The 19,550-nt window shown below is 37.3% G+C and overlaps 1 protein-coding gene across 6 annotated transcripts in view; it reads right to left on the bottom strand.

The window, feature by feature from the left end:
* Positions 1 to 19,550, bottom strand: part of PREX2 (phosphatidylinositol-3,4,5-trisphosphate dependent Rac exchange factor 2) — a gene marked incomplete at its 5' end in the record, with an annotated part of 281,893 nt that overhangs the window by 88,619 nt on the left and 173,724 nt on the right. For 4 of the 6 annotated variants that reach the window (XM_082858967.1, XM_082858968.1, XM_082858969.1 and 1 more), the window contains 7 exons: positions 2,327 to 2,429; positions 6,546 to 6,763; positions 10,864 to 10,905; positions 16,606 to 16,734; positions 17,370 to 17,460; positions 18,183 to 18,265; positions 19,047 to 19,141. In XM_082858967.1, coding sequence (XP_082715093.1) covers positions 2,327 to 2,429; positions 6,546 to 6,763; positions 10,864 to 10,905; positions 16,606 to 16,734; positions 17,370 to 17,460; positions 18,183 to 18,265; positions 19,047 to 19,141 — 761 coding nt within the window. Of the gene's footprint in view, positions 1 to 2,326; positions 2,430 to 6,545; positions 6,764 to 10,863; positions 10,906 to 13,300; positions 13,370 to 16,605; positions 16,735 to 17,369; positions 17,461 to 18,182; positions 18,266 to 19,046; positions 19,142 to 19,550 lie in introns of those variants that run through there. The other 2 variants (XM_082858971.1, XM_082858970.1) reach the window with 2 other exon arrangements.

The raw sequence follows: 19,550 nt of genomic DNA, 5'->3' as shown, positions 1-19,550 counted from the left end.
TATTACTGTACTGTATATAAAATTCTGTAATAGAAAACTTCGTTACACCTTAACACACCAGGTGTCTCACTTAACTAAATGAGAAGTTTAGCTACACATGGTTTGGAATCACAATTTCCCAGGACAGCTACCTCATTCATATTTTAGTCAAGATGAGTCCTTGGGGTACACTTCTGAAGTAGTGTGCAAGAAACTGAGCACATAGCAACCATTATCACAATTAGCACGTGTTTTGCAAGTTCCATTCCCCGAGCACCAGATCAAAAATGCCCTACCTGTCCCTTCATTTTCATCCTTTGCTCTTTTTCTATTTCCTGTCATGCATTCATATTATCTTCTAATTTATTATCAAAATAACTTATTTATCTCACTTATTATTTATCTCTGTTTAGTTCTCTATTGTATCCAACACTTGGCCATAAGTAGGCACTTAAGAAATTTTTGATGAATAAATGATTATAATTTCTAGATAACAGATTAAATGAATATTTATTGAGTCCCTATTTATTGTACTAGACATTGGAAATGTGCAAATAAGTAAAAACCTTTCCCAGACCTGAAATATCTGTTTAGATCTTCTACCATAATACATAGGGGATCCTCAGACTTATGAACAAACAAGAAACAGAAAAATAACAAACTGCTGAAGATTTCTTGGATCGAGAGACACATTTTAAACCTATTTGTGACAATGTTGAAATGGTAGATAAATGATCATAACTTGCAGAAACTATAGATTAAGCCCTAGGTGTTGCTATTTCTCTGGATGTATACTTCTAAAACAATGCCTTTGTTGTTAGGTTTAATGATGGCCAATTGCTAAAGAAAAGGGATACTTTTCAATCTTTCAATTCAATTTCATAAAGTAACTTCTTTGCAACATTAGATACAACCAAGTTCTGTTGAAATTCTATTCTTCATTCTGCACAGCAAGTTTGTTTATCCTTCTACGTTTATAACCATAAAGCCTTTCTGCCTGATGCACTGTATAAACTGAATTGATATTTGTTCATTCATTTACTTGAAAAAAAATATTGGCCTTTTTGTTCCAGGCATCTCTTGAGTGCTGGATATACAGCAATGAACAAGATAGGTTTTGCCGTCTTGGAAATTGCACAGGATGAATAAATGAATCAAGATAGTTAATGTGATTATATTTGTACACACTAAATTTTTTGACACTTGGATAAAATAATTTTTAATTTTCATTTCTAAGCTGGCAAAAATGTAGACTATGTGTCTACTTCTTCAGAATTAAATTATAAATTTTATCAATTATTGTCAGATCAAACAACTATAATGTCTCTGTATATTCTTGGCTCTAAACACTGTTTTCATTGCTTGCTAACACACTGTCTACAGGATCAACTGAAGATAAGGAGTGGAAACCCAATTCAATCAACTTTGCTAAGTAATAATTACATATTTGAGTGAACGTTTTGCTGGCCTCAGAGATTATCCACATAGCCAGAAATGTTAGGGCAGTTCTTTTATTAAAAGAAGTCTTGACATGAAAAAAGCAGCAGAAAGGACAAATATTCCGTGATCCCACTTATATGAGGTACGTAGTGTAAGCAAATTCAGAGCCAGAAAGTGGAAGAGAAGTTACCAGGAATTGGAGAAGCGGGGGAGGGTAGTGATTGTTTAAGGAGCATGGAGTTTCTGTTTGGGAAGATGAAAAAGTTCTGGAGACGGATGGTGGAAATGGCTGCACAACATTTTTTTTTTTTTTTTTTTTTTTTCGGTACGCGGGCCTCTCACCGTTGTGGCCTCTCCCGCTGCAAAGCACAGGCTCCGGACGTGCAGGCCCAGCGGCCATGGCTCACGGGCCCAGCAGCTCCGCGGCACGTGGGATCCTCCCGGACCGGGGCACGAACCCACGTCCCCTGCATCAGCAGGCGGACTCTCAACCACTGCGCCACCAGGGAAGCCCCATGCACAACATTTTGAATGAACTTAATACCACTGAATTGTACACTGAAAATGGGTTAAATGGTAAATTTTATGGTATGTATATTTCACCACAATAACAAAAAAGAAAGAAAAGGCAATCTTGAGTAGCACAATATTTGACACACACACTCCGAAAAAGTTTTAGAGGTCAGACTAATAGCTAAAAACAAAAGTATAAAATTAGCTGTAAATTTAATTTATATATACTTTCTATCACTTCCCCAGTTGGTTATTACTATTTTACCCTAAATATAATATTTTATATAAAACTTAAACTGCATATCAAATATATTCATATCAAAGTTATGACATATGTTGTCGTCTGATGCCAAAGAAATTTTACAAAACATACATGAAATATTTAACTACTTACTTGCAACCAGTGGTTCCTCTTCTGATGGTTTAAAGTAAAAGGAAACCTTTTCCAAATCAAATAGTGCAACCAGTGTATCTTCTAGCATGGCTTGTTCATCTGTCTAGAAAGAAATAAAAACAATACATGATATGATAGGATTGTTTGGGATAAAACATAATATAACATAATACAACGTAACAACTCCAGACCAAAACTAGGTTCACTTGTGTTTTATTTAAGTACAAACCAAATTATCAACACATCTAAGAATTTACTGCCTAAAATGAAATTAACAAATCCTCAGTTATGTTTCTTTTGTAGTTTTATATTTTCCCTTTCTCTGCTGTCTAAATGATTTTTTCAGTCTATTTTGTAGCTAGATTTTAGTTCTATTGATTTTGTTTATTAGTTACAAATGTGTACACACAAAAAAATGCTATTTGCCTCTAAATTGCTATAATCTGACAAATATATAACAGCTGAAAGACAAAAATATTGTTTTCTTAAAAAGCCCAGTACATAATGGTCATCGTACTTTACGATAAGATAACCTGTGCATTATTCAATTTGCAATTTGTGAAAACTGTGATAAAAGCAATTTGCATGTATGTAATGATTTTTCTTCCAAAGAGCCTGGGGACAAGAATCATTTTCACTTGCCTTTATGGGGCCTTAATCTAGAATCTTGTGAATATGAGATTTGATTAGTTTTAATCATTCATTTCATTCCTACAGCATATTTTACAGCTGAGGCAGGTAAGGCCCAGACACGGTAACAAGTTCACTGCATATCTCAGTGACATCATCTTTCTATTATTGGATCTGGCCTTCCTATTAGCAGTTCAGTGCACTATCTAAAGTCTTTTACTAATTTCCTCATGAAAGAATAATTAACCTAATCATACACAACTTTTCTTTCAAAGGTACATTTGTTTCCTTAAGAATGTCTTTTTTTTTTTTTGCGGTACGCGGGCCTCTCACTGTTGTGGCCTCTCCTGTTGTGGAGCACAGGCTCCGGACGCGCAGGCTCAGCGGCCGTGGCTCACGGGCCCAGCTGCTCTGTGGCATGTAGGATCTTCCCGGACCGGGGCACGAACCCGTGTCCCCTGCATCGGCAGGCGGACTCTCAACCACTGTGCCACCAGGGAAGCCCAAATGATCCTTTTTAACAATAATTTTAACATGCTTTACCTGCATTTTAAAAGTTGCTGTAAGCTTATAGCCATATTTTGGGGGCAGCATGAGTAGAGGGTGAAGGAGATGGTAAAGAATTTCCATTGTGTATGGGAAAAAACCCACTAAGGCAGCCTCAGACCCCAAAGAAGGACTGCATGGATACCAAAAGGTTAATAGCATCATCACCTTTGTACCTTAGTTTGGTACTTAAGATAATGGATGGTACACAGTAAGTGCTGGATAAATGTTTATAAGACTGTTACTTTTTAAAGTCCTTTGAAGCAGCAGAAAAATGCCATGAACCTGGAATTGTAGGGACAGGACTAAAGAACCAGCATTCTTCCAATTGAGAGGAATACACACAGGAAGAAATGTCCCAAACAGGTTGCGCTCTGATTGTAACTTGCAGATGTGGCTAAACCCATACCCAAGGACCTAGGACTGTGCTCAGGAACACACAGACCGCCAGTGCCTGCAGCTCCCAGGGAGCTCTTCACAGTTCTAGGAGGCCCTAAGCACTCTTGTTACAAAGGCAGAAAGATCACAAGTTTCTTTGACTTTTTATTTAACTACCTTTGAATTTTTTTAATCAATTCTTTAAATAAACTTAAGGGTTTCATAAGACCTATTTAAAACAACAAAACAGCTTTCTTGAGATATAATTCACATACCATAAAATTCACCCATTTTAAGTATACAGCTCAGGGGTTTTTAGTATATATGCAGAGTTGTGTAACTATCACCATCATCCGATTTTAGAATATTTTCACCACCCCAAAAAAGAAACTCGGTACCCATTAGCATTCATCCTCCATATACCTTCCTCCAATCCTTAGCCCCAGGCAACCACTAGCCTATTTTCAGTCTCTAAAGTTTGCCTATTATTACATAATAATGTAATCAAATAATACGTGGTCTTTCGTAACTGGTTTATTTCTCTTAACATGTTTCCAAGGTTCATCCATGTTGTAGCATGTATCAGTACCTCACTCCTTTTTACTGCTGAATAATATTTCATTGTATGGATATACCCCAACTTGTTTATCCACACATCAGACAGCTCATGGACATTTGGGTTGTTTCCACTTTTTAGGTATTATGAATAATCTTGCCAGGAACATTTGTGTACAAGTTTTGCTAGAATATAAGTTTTCTTTTCTCTTGGATATTACCTAGGAGTAGAATTTCTGGGTCATATGGAAATTCCACATTTAACAATTTGAGGAACTGCCAAAATGTTTTCCAAAATGGCTGCACCATTTTCCATTCCCCCCAGCAGTGTCTGAGGGTTACAATTTCTCTACATCCTCACCAACACTTGTGCCTGTCTGTCTTTTCGATTGTAGCCATCCACATCACTGTGACATAGTATCTCATTGTAGTTTTGAGTTACACATCCCCAATGGCTAATGATGTTAAGCGTCTTTTCATGTGCTTTTGGCCATGTTATATCTTCCCTGGAGAAATGACCATTCAAATCCTTTGCCTGGGGCTTCCCTGGTGGCGCAGTGGTTGAGAGTCCGCCTGCCGATGCAGGGGACACGGGTTCGTGCCCCGGTCCGGGAAGATCCCACATGCCGCGGAGCGGCTGGGCCCGTGAGCCATGGCCGCTGAGCCTGCGCGTCCGGAGCCTGTGCTCCGCAACGGGAGAGGCCACAACAGTGAGAGGCCCGCGTACCGCCAAAAAAAAAAAAAATCCTTTGCCTGCTTTTTAATCGAGATGTCTTTTTATTCTTTAGTTTTAAGGATTCTTTATATAGTCTGGATATGTCACTTACCAGATGTATGAATTACAAATACTTTCCCCCATTCCTTGAGATTTCAAATAAATGTACCTGCACTTGCCTAGACAATGGCAGTTTTTAAGAATAGAAATGAAGCCTCATTCATTAATTAATTTGTTCAACAAATACTTAAAGCCTACCATGTATTAGGAAGAGTGCATCTTATCTTACGTAATTTTTATTTGATAGGCAATGATTAATTAGTATTTATTTTGTTTTTAAACACTTTTCAAGGGACTTATTTCAAAGTTTTCATTAATTAAATCTTTCTTATTTGGTTATATTAGCAACCAAATAAAAAATTCATCACCCACATGGAGTGTATAGAGTCTTTTCAAAAGAATCTAATCCTGTTTCTCTGAATTTCATTCAGCTGAATGGACTTTCTTACCTTACCATTCCAGAACTTTTTACGACCGTGGAGTACAGCAATTACCCCCCTGTCCTCAATACCATTGAAGAAAAACATTATTTTGATGTATAAACTCATATACAATCGTTTAAAAACTCAACCATGTTACTTGGTAGCTACATTTTCTATGTGTACTTTAACAGATAAAATACCGTCTCATGTTTCAAATCAAAATTATATTTAACACGCACCTTAAGTTTAAATAAACTGAACATATTTGCCTTTATACATCATGACAACTATCAGAACCACAGGAAGTATATGTGAAAAAACTCTAAGTTCACCACAGTTTTATCAAATATTCCGAGATGCTTTCTTCATCTCCGCTGTGGACAACTGATGCATAAACACGGAATATTTTACAGTAATTAAGGCAATGTTCTTAGATTTAACAGGAAAAACATGCACACAAAGGAAGGAAATAAAATCATTTAACACATGCAAATTCTAACCAGATTGTCAGACAGTATGGCATGCAAGTTGTCAGAGCTCTTCTAAGAGCACGTTCCAGAACATCAACCTCAGGGCGAGCTCGGGTCTCATGGCAGACTCTTCCTTCTGGACTGCAAATAAGCAACCGCAGCAGATACTCTTTCCTCTGCTGACCTTTCTCGGCCGCTGCTTAGGGATACAGGAATTGGTAACAGATGGAGGCTTTCTCAGCTTTTAGCAGCCATTGAGAATAAAAATCAGGAAAGATATTTCCACATACTTATTAAAGTTATATTTGCCCATGGAAAAACATATCCTTTTAAAGGAGCTGGATGACTGTGGATACAATAACGAAGAACCATGTTTTATTGGGAATAGGTCCCAATGTACGTTCCAGGTGACACAGCCAGGGGGAGGCATTGTGGTTCCTTACCAAGTTTGGTGACAGAAGTGACTGAAAGTGAAAAAGAACTCCTGCATTCGCTATCTGGTCCAGCCACCTTCTGCTGGCTTCCCAAGTCTCCATCTCATTTTCCTTGCTGTTGTCAAACATCTGGTTTAAGGCGGCCATGAGCTGCTCGGAGAAGGCACAGACCGTGGCCACAAGACTCTGGCAGAAAACCATGTCTCTTCGGAGCTGTGTCTCACTGTCTGTGATCCAGGAGAACATAAAGGCAGTTTTGGAAAACGTCATAGTTGAATAAGACCAACTCATTCAGCATTTGCATTCACCGTTATTTCATCCGTTCCCTAAACTCACACATGGGAAGAATGTGAATTTGAGCTCTATGCATGAGCACATACGTCTTTTAGAAAACACTGAACACCCCAAAATGTTAGAAACATTAAGCTCATTTTTCTTAACTGATATTGTAACTTTATTTTGCGATCACTAAATTGTTTTATAAAACCCAATACAATAAGCCTTTATTTTATTTACTTTATTTTTCATGATGGAACACAATTTATACTAGTACATGACACTTTCCTAAAGAAAACTCAAAGTCCAGTTTTTCAGTTTGTGCTGGTAAATGAAATAAAATATTATTAGTACTAAATTTTAAAAAATTACCTACTAGACCTATTCAAATATTAATGTGAAACACACATGGGGAAGAGTATCATGTCCAATTGCTTGTAATAATATGCAAATCTGGATACCTTAAATATGCAAATGTATCTCCTGAAGTCACCTATTCAACTTCATAAGGTATAAACAGGTCCAGTTCATAAATTCCTATATATTTTTTTGAAATAGGTAAAATATTTGCAGTTCTAGCATAAATTGATTTTTACTAGCATTCTTATTCTGCAATTAACTGGACTTTTGATTGACCCACTTTGAAGGTATGTTTACCCTGTGAAGTACCAGTCCTGGACCTCAGGTTTTTCAAATGGAAAGCAGCTGTGCCCCTGAGAACCTGACCCCAAAAGGTTCGCTTCTCTGGGGCGCTGGATGTAACACAAACTACATAAACAACATGAACACCAAGCATACATTCTGTACACTGAGAAATCTCTTGTACTAGAGGAACGGCACAGGTAAATATCATCGTACTCCCAAAAGTGCACTGAATATTTTGAGAGCTCAGAATCTCCTGAAATGAAGAAGCATTGTCAATAATTAGTGTATAACATAGATAAACATGCTGCCTTTACTCAGCAATGAGTTCTTGCTTTATTGATAGAAAGGCATAGTTTTTAAGTTGTTTACCAAGAACATGGAACACCTGTTTTTAATGACCCTCAAAGCATGTGTACACATAATTGCTGCTTGTTACTTAGTTTCACTGTTAGTAAAAGCTACTCTTGAAAATTTTGTTAGAAACAGGATAATATATTGAAAATATTTAATTATATAATAAAAATATTCATTGACTAGGTGGAACTATATGAACTTGCTGTTTTAGTAGGTCAACATGATTGAATATGGCAACTCCATATAGTTCAACCTGTTAATTTAACTAACAACATGTGTTAGACATTTCCTTTAAGTAGTTATATACTATGTTCCTGCTCTAATAGACAGAAAACAGCGTTTTACAGGTCACTATAAAATGGCTAAACTGGGAAAGAGCTTTGTCCAAGTCTCAACTAAGAAAAAAAACAAAACACTTATTCCGTTGTGCATAATTTCTAACTGGGTGTAGACATTCAACAAATATTTACTGAATGAAAATAATGAACCAGTAGAGCAACTAACAAACAAATGAAATAAGTGAAATGAAAATGTATGAGCTCATTCTCTGGCTTCTTGAAATGACTGGATTTAGCTTGACTTAAAAGGGTGATCCTTGGGCTTCCCTGGTGGCGCAGTGGTTGAGAGTCCACCTGCCGATGCAGGGGACACGGGTTCGTGCCCCGGTCCGGGAAGATCCCACATGCCGCGGAGCGGCTGGGCCCGTGAGCCATGGCCACTGGGCCTGCGCGTCGGGAGCCTGTGCTCCGCAACGGGAGAGGCCACAACAGTGAGAGGCCCGCGTACCGCAAAAAAAAAAAAAAAGAAAAAGGTGATCCTTGGTCCATGGGCCCTCTGGCTGCGGGCCACCCTCCTCCCCTCACCACCCAGCAAACTTGAAATCATTCTTCAAGAGTCAACTCATTGAACTACTAAAGTATTATCTCCCTTTGGGGAATGTCCTCTCTCCTTCAGGAAGTCTGTGCATTTCTTTCTGCCCCTGCAGGTCTGGGGGTGTCTCCCCCTACTGAAGGGCTAATGACCTAGCATTGTGAGTTTGCTCAAATGCTTGTCTTCCCCCAGGGACCGTCAGCACATCAACGCCAGGGGAAGGGGCATATCATGTGATTTATGCTCAGGGACTTGAGAGGCATATAATCTGCTTTCAACTTCCCGTTCTGCCAATTTTAATCTATACAATTCTAGGTTTCAGATCCCTATTCGTAAAATAGGGGCTATTCCTACTTCTTAGATCTGTGATGAAGAAAAATGAGATAAAAACATTTAAAGCACTTAGCAAGGTGAGAACGGACAGTGATATTATCATGATTCTTCTTTTCCCTAGCATCTAGCATGGTGCCTGGCACATGCGTGCTCAGTTTTATTGCTAAATAGAGAAGGAACATCGTGATAAAGAAAGAAACCCAATAAGCAAACTTTCAGCAAAAACATACAGCTCTTTTCCTTTTAATTATGCAGCTGTTCGAAAGTCACAAGTGTCCATCCTTTACCAAAGCTATTCTCATTCCTCATTTTTATCAATAAGAACTACAGCAAGAATCACAACAGCTGCTCCCAGCTTCTAGTAAAAGAAGAAAAGCAAGTTCTGTTTTTTCTGACAGCTCGTTTATTTTCGCCAAGTAAAAATTCCCTTGTAGTGGGAATACACTCAAAACAAATGGATTTTTACCTATCAAAGGCTTCCGTTTCATTTCAGTATTTAAGCACCTACTTAAATTCATCTTCTACAGACATGTTTAAAAACATTAACACTTAATTTAGTCTAACTGTTTAAAAAACTCAAATTCCACTGTAAGTTTGCTGATCTGAAAAGAATGAGATGGTTTCTAGACATGCAAGTAATCTGTCATTATTCTGAGATTGTAGGGGAAAGAAAGCAAAATAAACAAAGAAACAAAAAGAAGAGATCAGAGAGACAGAAAGACAGGAATAAAAGACAATTAAGAATAATGTTTAGCAGACCCAGTCCACCCTTTTCAAGTGAAAAGCATAATTTTATAGCCAACAATACGGAGTAATCTGGCTATGTTTGGTATCATTCAAATGTAACAAAGAAAAAAGGAGTAAATCAAGTAGGAAAAAGGAGAATTATGATAGAAATAGAAAAATGAAATTGAAATCAAAATAAGAACAGCCATCTGAATATTAATAAATAAAGCAATGCATTCCAGGACCATTTCTGGAATTGGCAGAACTAAGTTTGAATTTCAAAACTGCACCTACTATTTATTTATTCACCCAGTAAGGCATCTCTATGCCTAATCTTCTAGATGTCCCAAAGTATGTGTTGATTGACTACCATGTGCTAGTTATTCATCTGCTTGAATGTAGATTTCTTCACCTTTAAAACTGTGGAAACAATAATAATATTCTCACAGAGTAGTTGTGAGAACTCAGTGAAATCCATAAAAATGAGGTCCATCGACTACGCTGTCATTATTAAAGCTCAAAAAATGTAAGATACTTTTGATATTATTACGCAGTCAAAAAGCAAAGCAAAAACCAAGCATCAAAAAAAACAAAAGGCCCTCTTGGTTAAGCTGGCTCGTTCATTCGTTTATAATTTAAATTTTCCAAGTGTGACAGATTGTAAAAGTGCTCACAAATTCTTCCCCTCTCTGTGTCCATGCCCTTGCAAAACGATTTCAGATTGAGAGTCCTCCTATCAAAAGCACAGTCTGTTTCTCCTTAAATCTGAACCCGCCTACATCCTTGTTATAACAAAAGTTAGACACAGTTTCACAAAAAAGCCTATCTGTACAATTAACTTTACCAAAACCTCCTCCCTTTCTCCTTTTAAATTATATTTTGTAGAAATATACAGTTATATGTTTTCATGTTTTTAACCTTTAATAGAAGATGAGCATATGTTTTATGTTTTTATCAAAATACTAGCTAAGTATTTTTTTAATCTCTGCCAGGCTTTAGAAAAGGTAGAAATCATATTTCCATCTATTTTGTAAACAGCTGAAGACACTGCCTTCATACCATAAGACATCTAAGGTCGTGGGCTATAATAATCTCAAATAGTAAAAATAATGTAAAATATTACCTGAATATTCAAGAAGAGCCAGGAGTATCCTACACTTTACCTCTGCAGAGAAAGAAAACATACCAGTCAGTTGTTCAGTCTTTTTCTGCAACTAACATCACATTTTAACTGTGTAGTAAAAATTAGCACAACCTTATTATATACATTAGATAATAAAAATCCCATTCACTTGACATGCTATTTTTGCCTACCTATATATATCTACCTATATATCTACCTATATATCTACCTATATAAATTCTACTCACTGCTCAAGACCCTAAAATCTCTTCCAGATCTGAATTACATGAGCCTATGAAACAGCATTCAAATCCTGCTACCGTTGTAGGTCATCATTAGCTGTTGCAGCTTGCGTGGTGTTCTCTGAACACCTACAGCTATTCTGGTCTTGATCAATAAACTGTCAAATAGTATTTTTAAAATTTAAACTTTTAAAAAATATATACAATATATAAAGAATATATGTAATATAATATATAAATATATATTAATAAATATGTGTATGTGATATTGTGAATTATCTGTGTATTATTATTAGAAATATATGTATATATTGTGGCTTTCCTATCTGTAGGTCAAGATACTGCCCTATAAGACAGAAAAACACTAAGTATTTCCAAATACTCTTCTCACCCCATCCCCACACAGGGCCAATCACAGATGTCTGATAAATGATGTGTATTAACATCATACTGATTGCTATGTGCCCAATGAGCTCTGTGTCCGTTTGCTTCCAATTGGTAAATAGTTTACTTGCAATAGGAAAACATTAAAACATAAAGAGTTCATTTATGTAACCAAGATTATGGGAAATAAAAAAGGCTAGGTTGTACCCTATTCTAAACAGGTTCACAGCAGAGTCAGAGCAACGAAAGTAACAGGTAAGAAATGCAGGAAATGCCTGAAAGGGCATTAAGTTTTACAAGTGAGACACAAGAACAAATGGATTTCAGAGGCAGAAAAGTACACTGGACTGAGTCAGGAGGCCCATCTGTTACACACTAGCTTTGTCATCTTCAGTACATTGTTGATCTACTTTTGAGTCTCAACTTGCTCATTCATAAGTGATAATAACATCTATCTTATCTATTTTATAGGACTGTGTATAAAAAATAAATGGGAATATATATTAAAAGCCTTGGAAAATTAGTTAAAGTGCTGCGTACCCGTGAAGCACTATTATTATTGTAACCTGGATATGGCTAAAATTGGTATCGAATTTTTTTTAAGAGAGTCTCAAAATTTTTTAAATTTTCAAAGTTCATTGTCAGGGGACTAAGTACATATCCTAAGAGTGGGAAATAGTGCTAGCAAGGGAATAGAGTAGAGAATAAATGCCAAACATTCAACAATCTAGCATAGAAAAGATTTTATTATATCATTAAGAGATTGAGATTGGGATACAACTGGAAAGCCCTATTGAAAAATGGCTTTCAGCCTCAGACTGATGAGTTTAGATTTAGCTAACAGAAAATAACTAGGCTCTGAGGCAGGGTACTGAACATGATATTTTAGGAGAATGAATCTGGTGATGGTGTATATGAACAAGAAAAGATAGAGACAAGGGATTAGCTAGAAAACTATTTTAGTAACTGAGATATGAAGAAAAAGGGAAAAACTGAACAGACTTTTGAATTAAAAAGAAGAAGCAGCTCTTTAGGATATTAGGACAAAGGCAGAGAAAAAAATGAAAAAAAGTAGGTTGCTAGAGAAATAGGAGCTTTCAAAAGGAGTATAACTTTTGTAGGCAACAAAGAGTTGAAATGTCACTAACAGACATTTGAATTTAAGGTGATGGTGGATCCAATTTAGATGTGTATTCTTCCCCACACCACCAAGCAACTCTTCAACCCCAGTTGGGTGTCCTACGATTCAGTTCAGTTCTGACACTATCTACCTGTAGATCCCACAGGGTAAGGGCTCATCCCCACAGGACTGTCTCCCCACCCACTCACCCTCCTTCAGACACCAATCACAGGTCCAGGTTATCATCTGTGCTTCTGACCAACTGGCTGTACACAGGAGGTTCCAGTGATACCCTCCTTGGGTTCGATTAATTTGCTAGAACAGCTCACAGAACTCAGAGAAACATTTTACTTACTAGATTACCAGTTTATTATAAAAGGATGTAACTCAGGAACAGCCAGATGGAAGAGGGCAAGGCACAGGGCAAGGCGTGGGGAAAGGGCACCGAGCTCCAGGCACCAACACAAGTTCACCAGCCTAGAAACTCTCCAGTCCTCTCCTTTTGGGTTTTTATGGTGGCTTCATAACATAAGCATGGTCGATTAAATAACTGGCCATTAGTACCTGAACTCAATCTCCAGCCTCTCTCCCCTCCCTGGAGGTCAGGGGTGGGACTTAAAATTCCAACCTTCTACACACAGGGTTGGTTCCCCAGGCAACCAGCCACCATCCACTGGTGATTTCCAAAAGTCACCTCATTAACATAAGAAAAGACAGCTTTATCCTCTCATCACAGGAAATCTCAAGGGTTTTTTGATCTCTGTGCCAGAAAAGGGGATGAAGACCAAATATATATTTTTTATTATAAATCACAATACCACAGTGGGCTAACCACGTAAAAATATCTTCAGTTAGCTGACACTGTGATTCCGTAACTTAGCTGAGGAATTAGGAGATTATCTTAGTGATACCACACAATGACTCTGTCCCCCATTTAGTCCACTATTTCTTCTGCTCTCCTCTGCCCTCAGTTTACAGGCTTTGAGTGAATGGCATGCAGTGTGATAACTTATGAACGGCACTGGAACAGTCCCTCCTACATAAAGACCATACACTTATTATACCTTGATATCATATTTGGTATATACTTGCTAGGATATTTTGAAATCAGAGATGAAGGAATGATGGGGTTTGGAACATGCTACCCCCAAACACGGCACTTTGGCATATTGAATTATTTTAAGCTGAAGGAATCTGAGAAACAGTGAGGGAAGGAAGGACTCTCTGACCACCTCCCTTTTCCCCCAGAAGCAGGTCATAAGCTGCTCAGGAGAGCGATACCCAAAGGAAAGGATCATCCTTATCTCCAAAGAGGGAGGGATGCCAAGAGGAACAGGCCTTGCTGAACACCCCCCCCCACTCCGGTTACTACACTTAGCTCATACCCTTTTGTTCTATAAATTTTTCCAGGACTTTCTACTCTTCTTCAAACCTAGTATAAAGACACTCAGGTTTAACCTTTTCTTCTGGTCTTCATTTCCTTATGAAGGGTCCCGTGTTCATGTAAAAATTATAATAAATAAATTTATGTGCTTTTCTCTTGTTAATTTGTTTTTCGTCAGACTAATTTACTGGGAGAGTTAAAGAAAAAAAGGATATTTTTTTCCTCCCCTACGGGAACATCAGAATGGGGTCATCCCGGCTATACATATACACCCTGACATTCCGGCAAGGTAACATTATGTTAAACTTCCAGCCCAGACCTAACCTTCCATTAAATCAATCCTTCCATAAAGACAATTTGGGAAATAGAATGAAAACCACTTTAACTTGAACAGGATGAATTCATGCTGAACGGGTGAAGTTACTTCTGAGTCTGTCCACAGAACAAGGATCCCAGAGCTGCTGCTTCCGCCCCATACAACGGGACCAGACACCACACAGATCACCAGGAAATGGTAGCTCGTCCCCTCCCTTGATGGTCCACTGAGCTGAACTACTGGTTGTTTTTAAAGACTCACTTATCACGGTGACAATCACAGCTCTTACCCAAAGAGTAACTGCAGCTCTCTGAGACTTGCAGCCAGGGATGCAACTTAAATTCTGCCAAGAGCCCTCCCTCTGTTGACTCCATTGACTGGAGGACTCAGCACAGCCAACCATGCTCAGTCAGCTGCTGGGCTCCCATGACCAAGAGTGACACTAATATTCACAACATCTATCAATCAATCAATATATGTAGATAGTTGTCATTGCGATGACCGCTCGTTGTGAAAAGAAGTACTGAGTATATAAGGCAGGACTTGAGATGAAAATGTAAAATTCTTAAAAAAAAAAACTTTTTAAAAAATAAGTTTTTTGCCCTGCATTAGAAGCTACTGTCTTAAAGATAAAGCTCTTCAAAAAACAAAACAAAAGAAAAAGTTTTAAGGGTTTCATTGTTCTCGATTGATATTGCATTTATTCTAAAAACAAATATAATGTAAAAAGAAAAAATCAGAGATGATGAGAATAACTGCATTTAGATTCACAAATTATAACTTTTAGGAGTGTTATGACACTGGCATCCACTCAGCGAAAACATACCTTTTACTCAGTAAAGTATATGCTTAAATTCCTTAAAGCTCACAGCCTTTAAAAATATGTTTGTCATTTTTGCTGTTCATTATTTTGGGGGGTTTTAAATTCAGACTTCTGACTGAACGTGATGTTACAATGTGTCACAAATAATCATTATATTTAGCTATAAAATAAAGATACAGTCAAGAAATCCAGTTGTCAAGAATAAAAGATTTCATTATACAATAGAATTGTTGTGATTTATTTGGAGTTTTCCATTTCTGTACAAATTTCTTCTCTGTTGATCTCTAAACAATATCTAAGCTGTTATACTTGAGTATATTTCTAGGCAGAAGACCGGGTAATCACCGAACATTTACACCATCCCTGTCATTTAGTAAGTGAACACACTGAGGCACGAAGGAGTGACATCACAGGCTCAGACCCTACAGGGTGTAAGAGCTGTCTTCCATCAGCAAAGTATGCAACTCTCTCTAATTTACCCTAAAAAAATGGTAGTGATGGGTTAAAAAAAAAGTGGGTTATGATGTAATTCTGCTGATTACTATTCACCACATCCCAATGACATACAAATGACGGGGAAATACAGCCATGATATTTATTGTACAGGTTTCTCAACCTTAGCCCTATGGACATTTAGGACCAAATAATTCTTTGTTGTGAGGGACTGTCTGGTACCTTGTAGAACGTTTAGCAGTATCCCTGGCCTCTACCCACTAGATGCCAATAGCATGCCCACGATTGTGACAATGGAAAAATGTCTCTAGACACTGCCAACCACTGGTCTAATACTGGGAAGAAAACCACTGATTTAGACATTACAAAAAAATTAAACAAATTTCTCATTTCATCTTTTTCACCACAATCACTTTAGAAACTCTCAGAATTTTCTACATAATAACTCTGACCCTAAACAACATGCAACCAGGCTCACTAGAGTTGTCTTGAAGTCTTTTATATCTCCAATCAGAGGCTGTATCAGTTATGGGATGCTGAGTAGACAAACTTATGCTAGTTAATAACAATCAACTTAGACAAACGCTTCTGAAAGAGAAACTTAAAAACTAATGATGCAACCTATGTCATTATTTTGATTCTCACAGACTCACGATTGATTTTGTAGACTTTCCACGAAGTATAGCTTCATACGTTTTGTGAACCCTTTAGGAATTTTTCTCATACTGTTTCATGTTATAAAATATGAAAATCCCTCCACGTTCCACTTGTCTTCCTAAGAATGAGCCCTTACTTTATTGCCTGAGAATATTTTCTGTGATACAGTCCACGTCATTTAGATCCTTGGGACACAAGGTTCTGTCATCTTATTCCTTCTTTCCCTCCTCCACCTTCACTCACCCTTTTCAGTCCTTTTATTTTCCTCCTAACATGAGAAACTTCAAAAAGTAATCAAGGCATGATGGGTTTTTAAATGAGTATTGCTAATGTCACGGTATGTTCTTTGCTTTTCATCCTGACCTTCAACAAATTTTCTGATGTTCTGAGCAAGATTCCGGACACTGCTGGGAAGATTCCAAGGATCTTGCTTGATGTGAAGCCTTAACCTTTTTGGACAGCTCAGCTTTGGTTCCATTTCCTGCTGAAACTCTAAATAAACACAGAAAAGCTCTCTTAAGTCTCAACCATTTACCAGTTCACAAGCCCATAAACAAAGACTCCTCTTTCTTTCATTCCTGTGGTCCTAGGCTATTATCATGGTAGCAATTTCTTTAGCTCTATCACAGGAGAAAATCTCTTAAATCTAAAACCACGTCAAATCTTATTATGCTCTTTTTACAAATGTTTAAACAGAGGAGCGAATTTAGATAAAAACTCTATTTCAACATCCTAAACTAGACGTCAGAAAGTGGGAGCTCTAGATCTTGTTCTGTTTGCCAACCGCCATTCCCCGAGCCCCTCCCCCCATCACTGGGCTACCTACCACCAAGCAGGCATTAAGTCTAGTTTCAGCAAAAGCAACTCAACACTTATATTTCTTCAATTAACTCACTCGGTTTGGCCCCTACAGGCACTAAACGTTTTAAACTTTCAAAGAACTCTAAAAGGCCTTGATTTTTTTATATATATATATATATTCAACAATTATCCAAATAGAAGTAGTACTAAATGAATTATGAAATGAGCACCCAGAACTTTTGTTCTCATGCCATGTTTTTGCTTCACTATACTGTCTCCCACTTTTGTTTCCCAGTTGCCTCTAACAGTTACTTTGTAAACCTTACCTTGTAACCCTCGACCTGGTGTCAGGTACTTGGTTTGCTCAAAGGCCCTCACAACAGCTTGGCCTTTCAGGAGATTGGTAATGGAATCCACCTATCATAACAGCAGAGATTTCTGGAAGTTACATAACTTCTTGGTATTTCCAAGAGTCAACCTTGTAAAATACTTTTTTCCTCAAAGCAACAATTATTTTTGAAATCCCATGCTGCTTGCAAAATCTACCTTTAAATAAAATATCAGGATAAACTCACCTGGTAACCTTTACAATGACATCTCTTACTATCCTACCAAATATTCATACAAAATATAAATTTTCTTTATAAAAGAAGTAAGAGTTCTACAATTATTTTTTAAAAACACCTGAAAGTTATCATAATCCTTTTCAAAGTGGTAAAAGCTTCTACACTATGAATTTTGGTTGTGGATGTAAATTTTTTAAAAATGCAAAATATGACATGAGCACAAGACAACCCCCCTGTGCTTCTTGAGATTGGGAATGAAGGTGAACAAGAAATGTCATGGAGGAATCTGAAAATCCACAAAGAAACAAATAATGAACAGAATAACTCCTGTGTTTTGTAATTTTCTTTATAATTATAATTTTCTAAAGACTGTGAATACTTGACATTCATAACCATCCTTTGGGTTAGCTGGCTGAAGGAATCTCTTTTCCATTGTAAACTACAGAAATTAAGGTACAGGGGATGTAGGAACAGATTCCGTTCTAACTCCAAACTCCTTTCACTATGTCTGAAAAACGAATTTCTGACAGTTTAGTCTGCGGAAAAAATACCCACAACTCTCCACAACTGTACCTGGCTGAAAAGATGCTCAAGGCAACTGTGGATCTTGTCCTGTTTATCACGAGAAATGCGAACATTCAGGGGAAGCTCATCACCTAGATATTAAAGATAAATCATTCATCTTATGTTTAACATTCCAAAGCATTTTAATGTCAATAAAGTAAAAAATAATTAAACACTAGCTCTTATTCCAACATTCTCATGTTCAGAAAAAGAATTCCAAAAGCTTTAATAACTATTAGGATGTCAGATTATTGCTCCTTCAAAACTGAGACGAAAGCAGAGGGTCTCACAGAAAGAATCCTGTGGTACCCACATTAATGATTCTTTCAAATGGTGAATTTTTCTAATGGTCAAATAGCTGGAATAAACTGCACATCTAAAAGTTAAGATTTTTCCTAACTCAGTGGAAAGTCTTTTTCTTAGCACACACAAAATAAAACATTTATAAGGTATTTATTTCAAGCAGTGTTTTTCTCATCACTCCCTTCCCCACTGCCCATAAGGCTAGCTCAGGTGCATCTGCTGCCTTCAAATCCTGCTTCAAAGCCCATCCCATCTCCTCACACAATCAGCAATGCCTAATATCCTAGAAAACTTGTTTCTTGTGTACCTATCATACAGGTACCATGTAGGAACACAGAAATATCATGAAACATCATTTATTAACATAAAAATTAGTTTGTTTCTTCCATCTCTTTAAAAATTCACTCTGTTTATAATGGGATTGGGAAGCTGACTTTCTCAAGCATGTAAAACTGAAAGGCAATGTGTGTGGCCACCGAGAACGGCTAATGAAAGGTAAAAATGGATCCGGCAAATTAATCCCTTAGGTTCGGCATCATCAAAGCGTCCGCGTGCCTTCACCAAACGCACCTGAGTCCATTTCATCGCTGTGAAAATACGAGCTGCACTGGCTGCTGCAGATGCTGGTGAAGGAGGTGACGGAATTCCTATTGCTGTTGCAGTCGCTGCGAAGAATGAGGTACGTGTCACTTTAGCAGTGCATCTGGCAAAGTTTTCCTGCCACTTCTTACTGGATAAACTTATTATGTCACGGTTATATGTGTTAATATGCTTTATAGAAATTTATGAGAAAGATAAATTTGTTCAACTCACGTTTTATCTTACTTTAAACGAAAGTATTTTCAATTCGGTCATATTTCAACTTTTCTTGTCATATAATCTAATCATAATTGAATTTTAAAACGCATAGCTATTTACAGGAGTCAAACCAAACTTAGAATTCGTTATAATCCATTTGATGGTATATGCCTGTAGTTGATTTGCTAAGAGTGACAAAATCCTGTTTCAAGAGCTCTGCCTTTCAACCCTTTCTAGTAACTTAAAGGATAACTTATTAATTGCACTCTGAGCTCC

The sequence above is a fragment of the Leucopleurus acutus genome (assembly GCF_964270905.1).
Source record: "Leucopleurus acutus genome assembly, chromosome: 17".
Taxonomy (NCBI): Eukaryota; Metazoa; Chordata; class Mammalia; order Artiodactyla; family Delphinidae; genus Leucopleurus; species Leucopleurus acutus.
The sequence above is the reverse complement of the archived record's forward strand: the minus strand, read 5'-3'. Positions and strand labels throughout refer to the sequence as shown.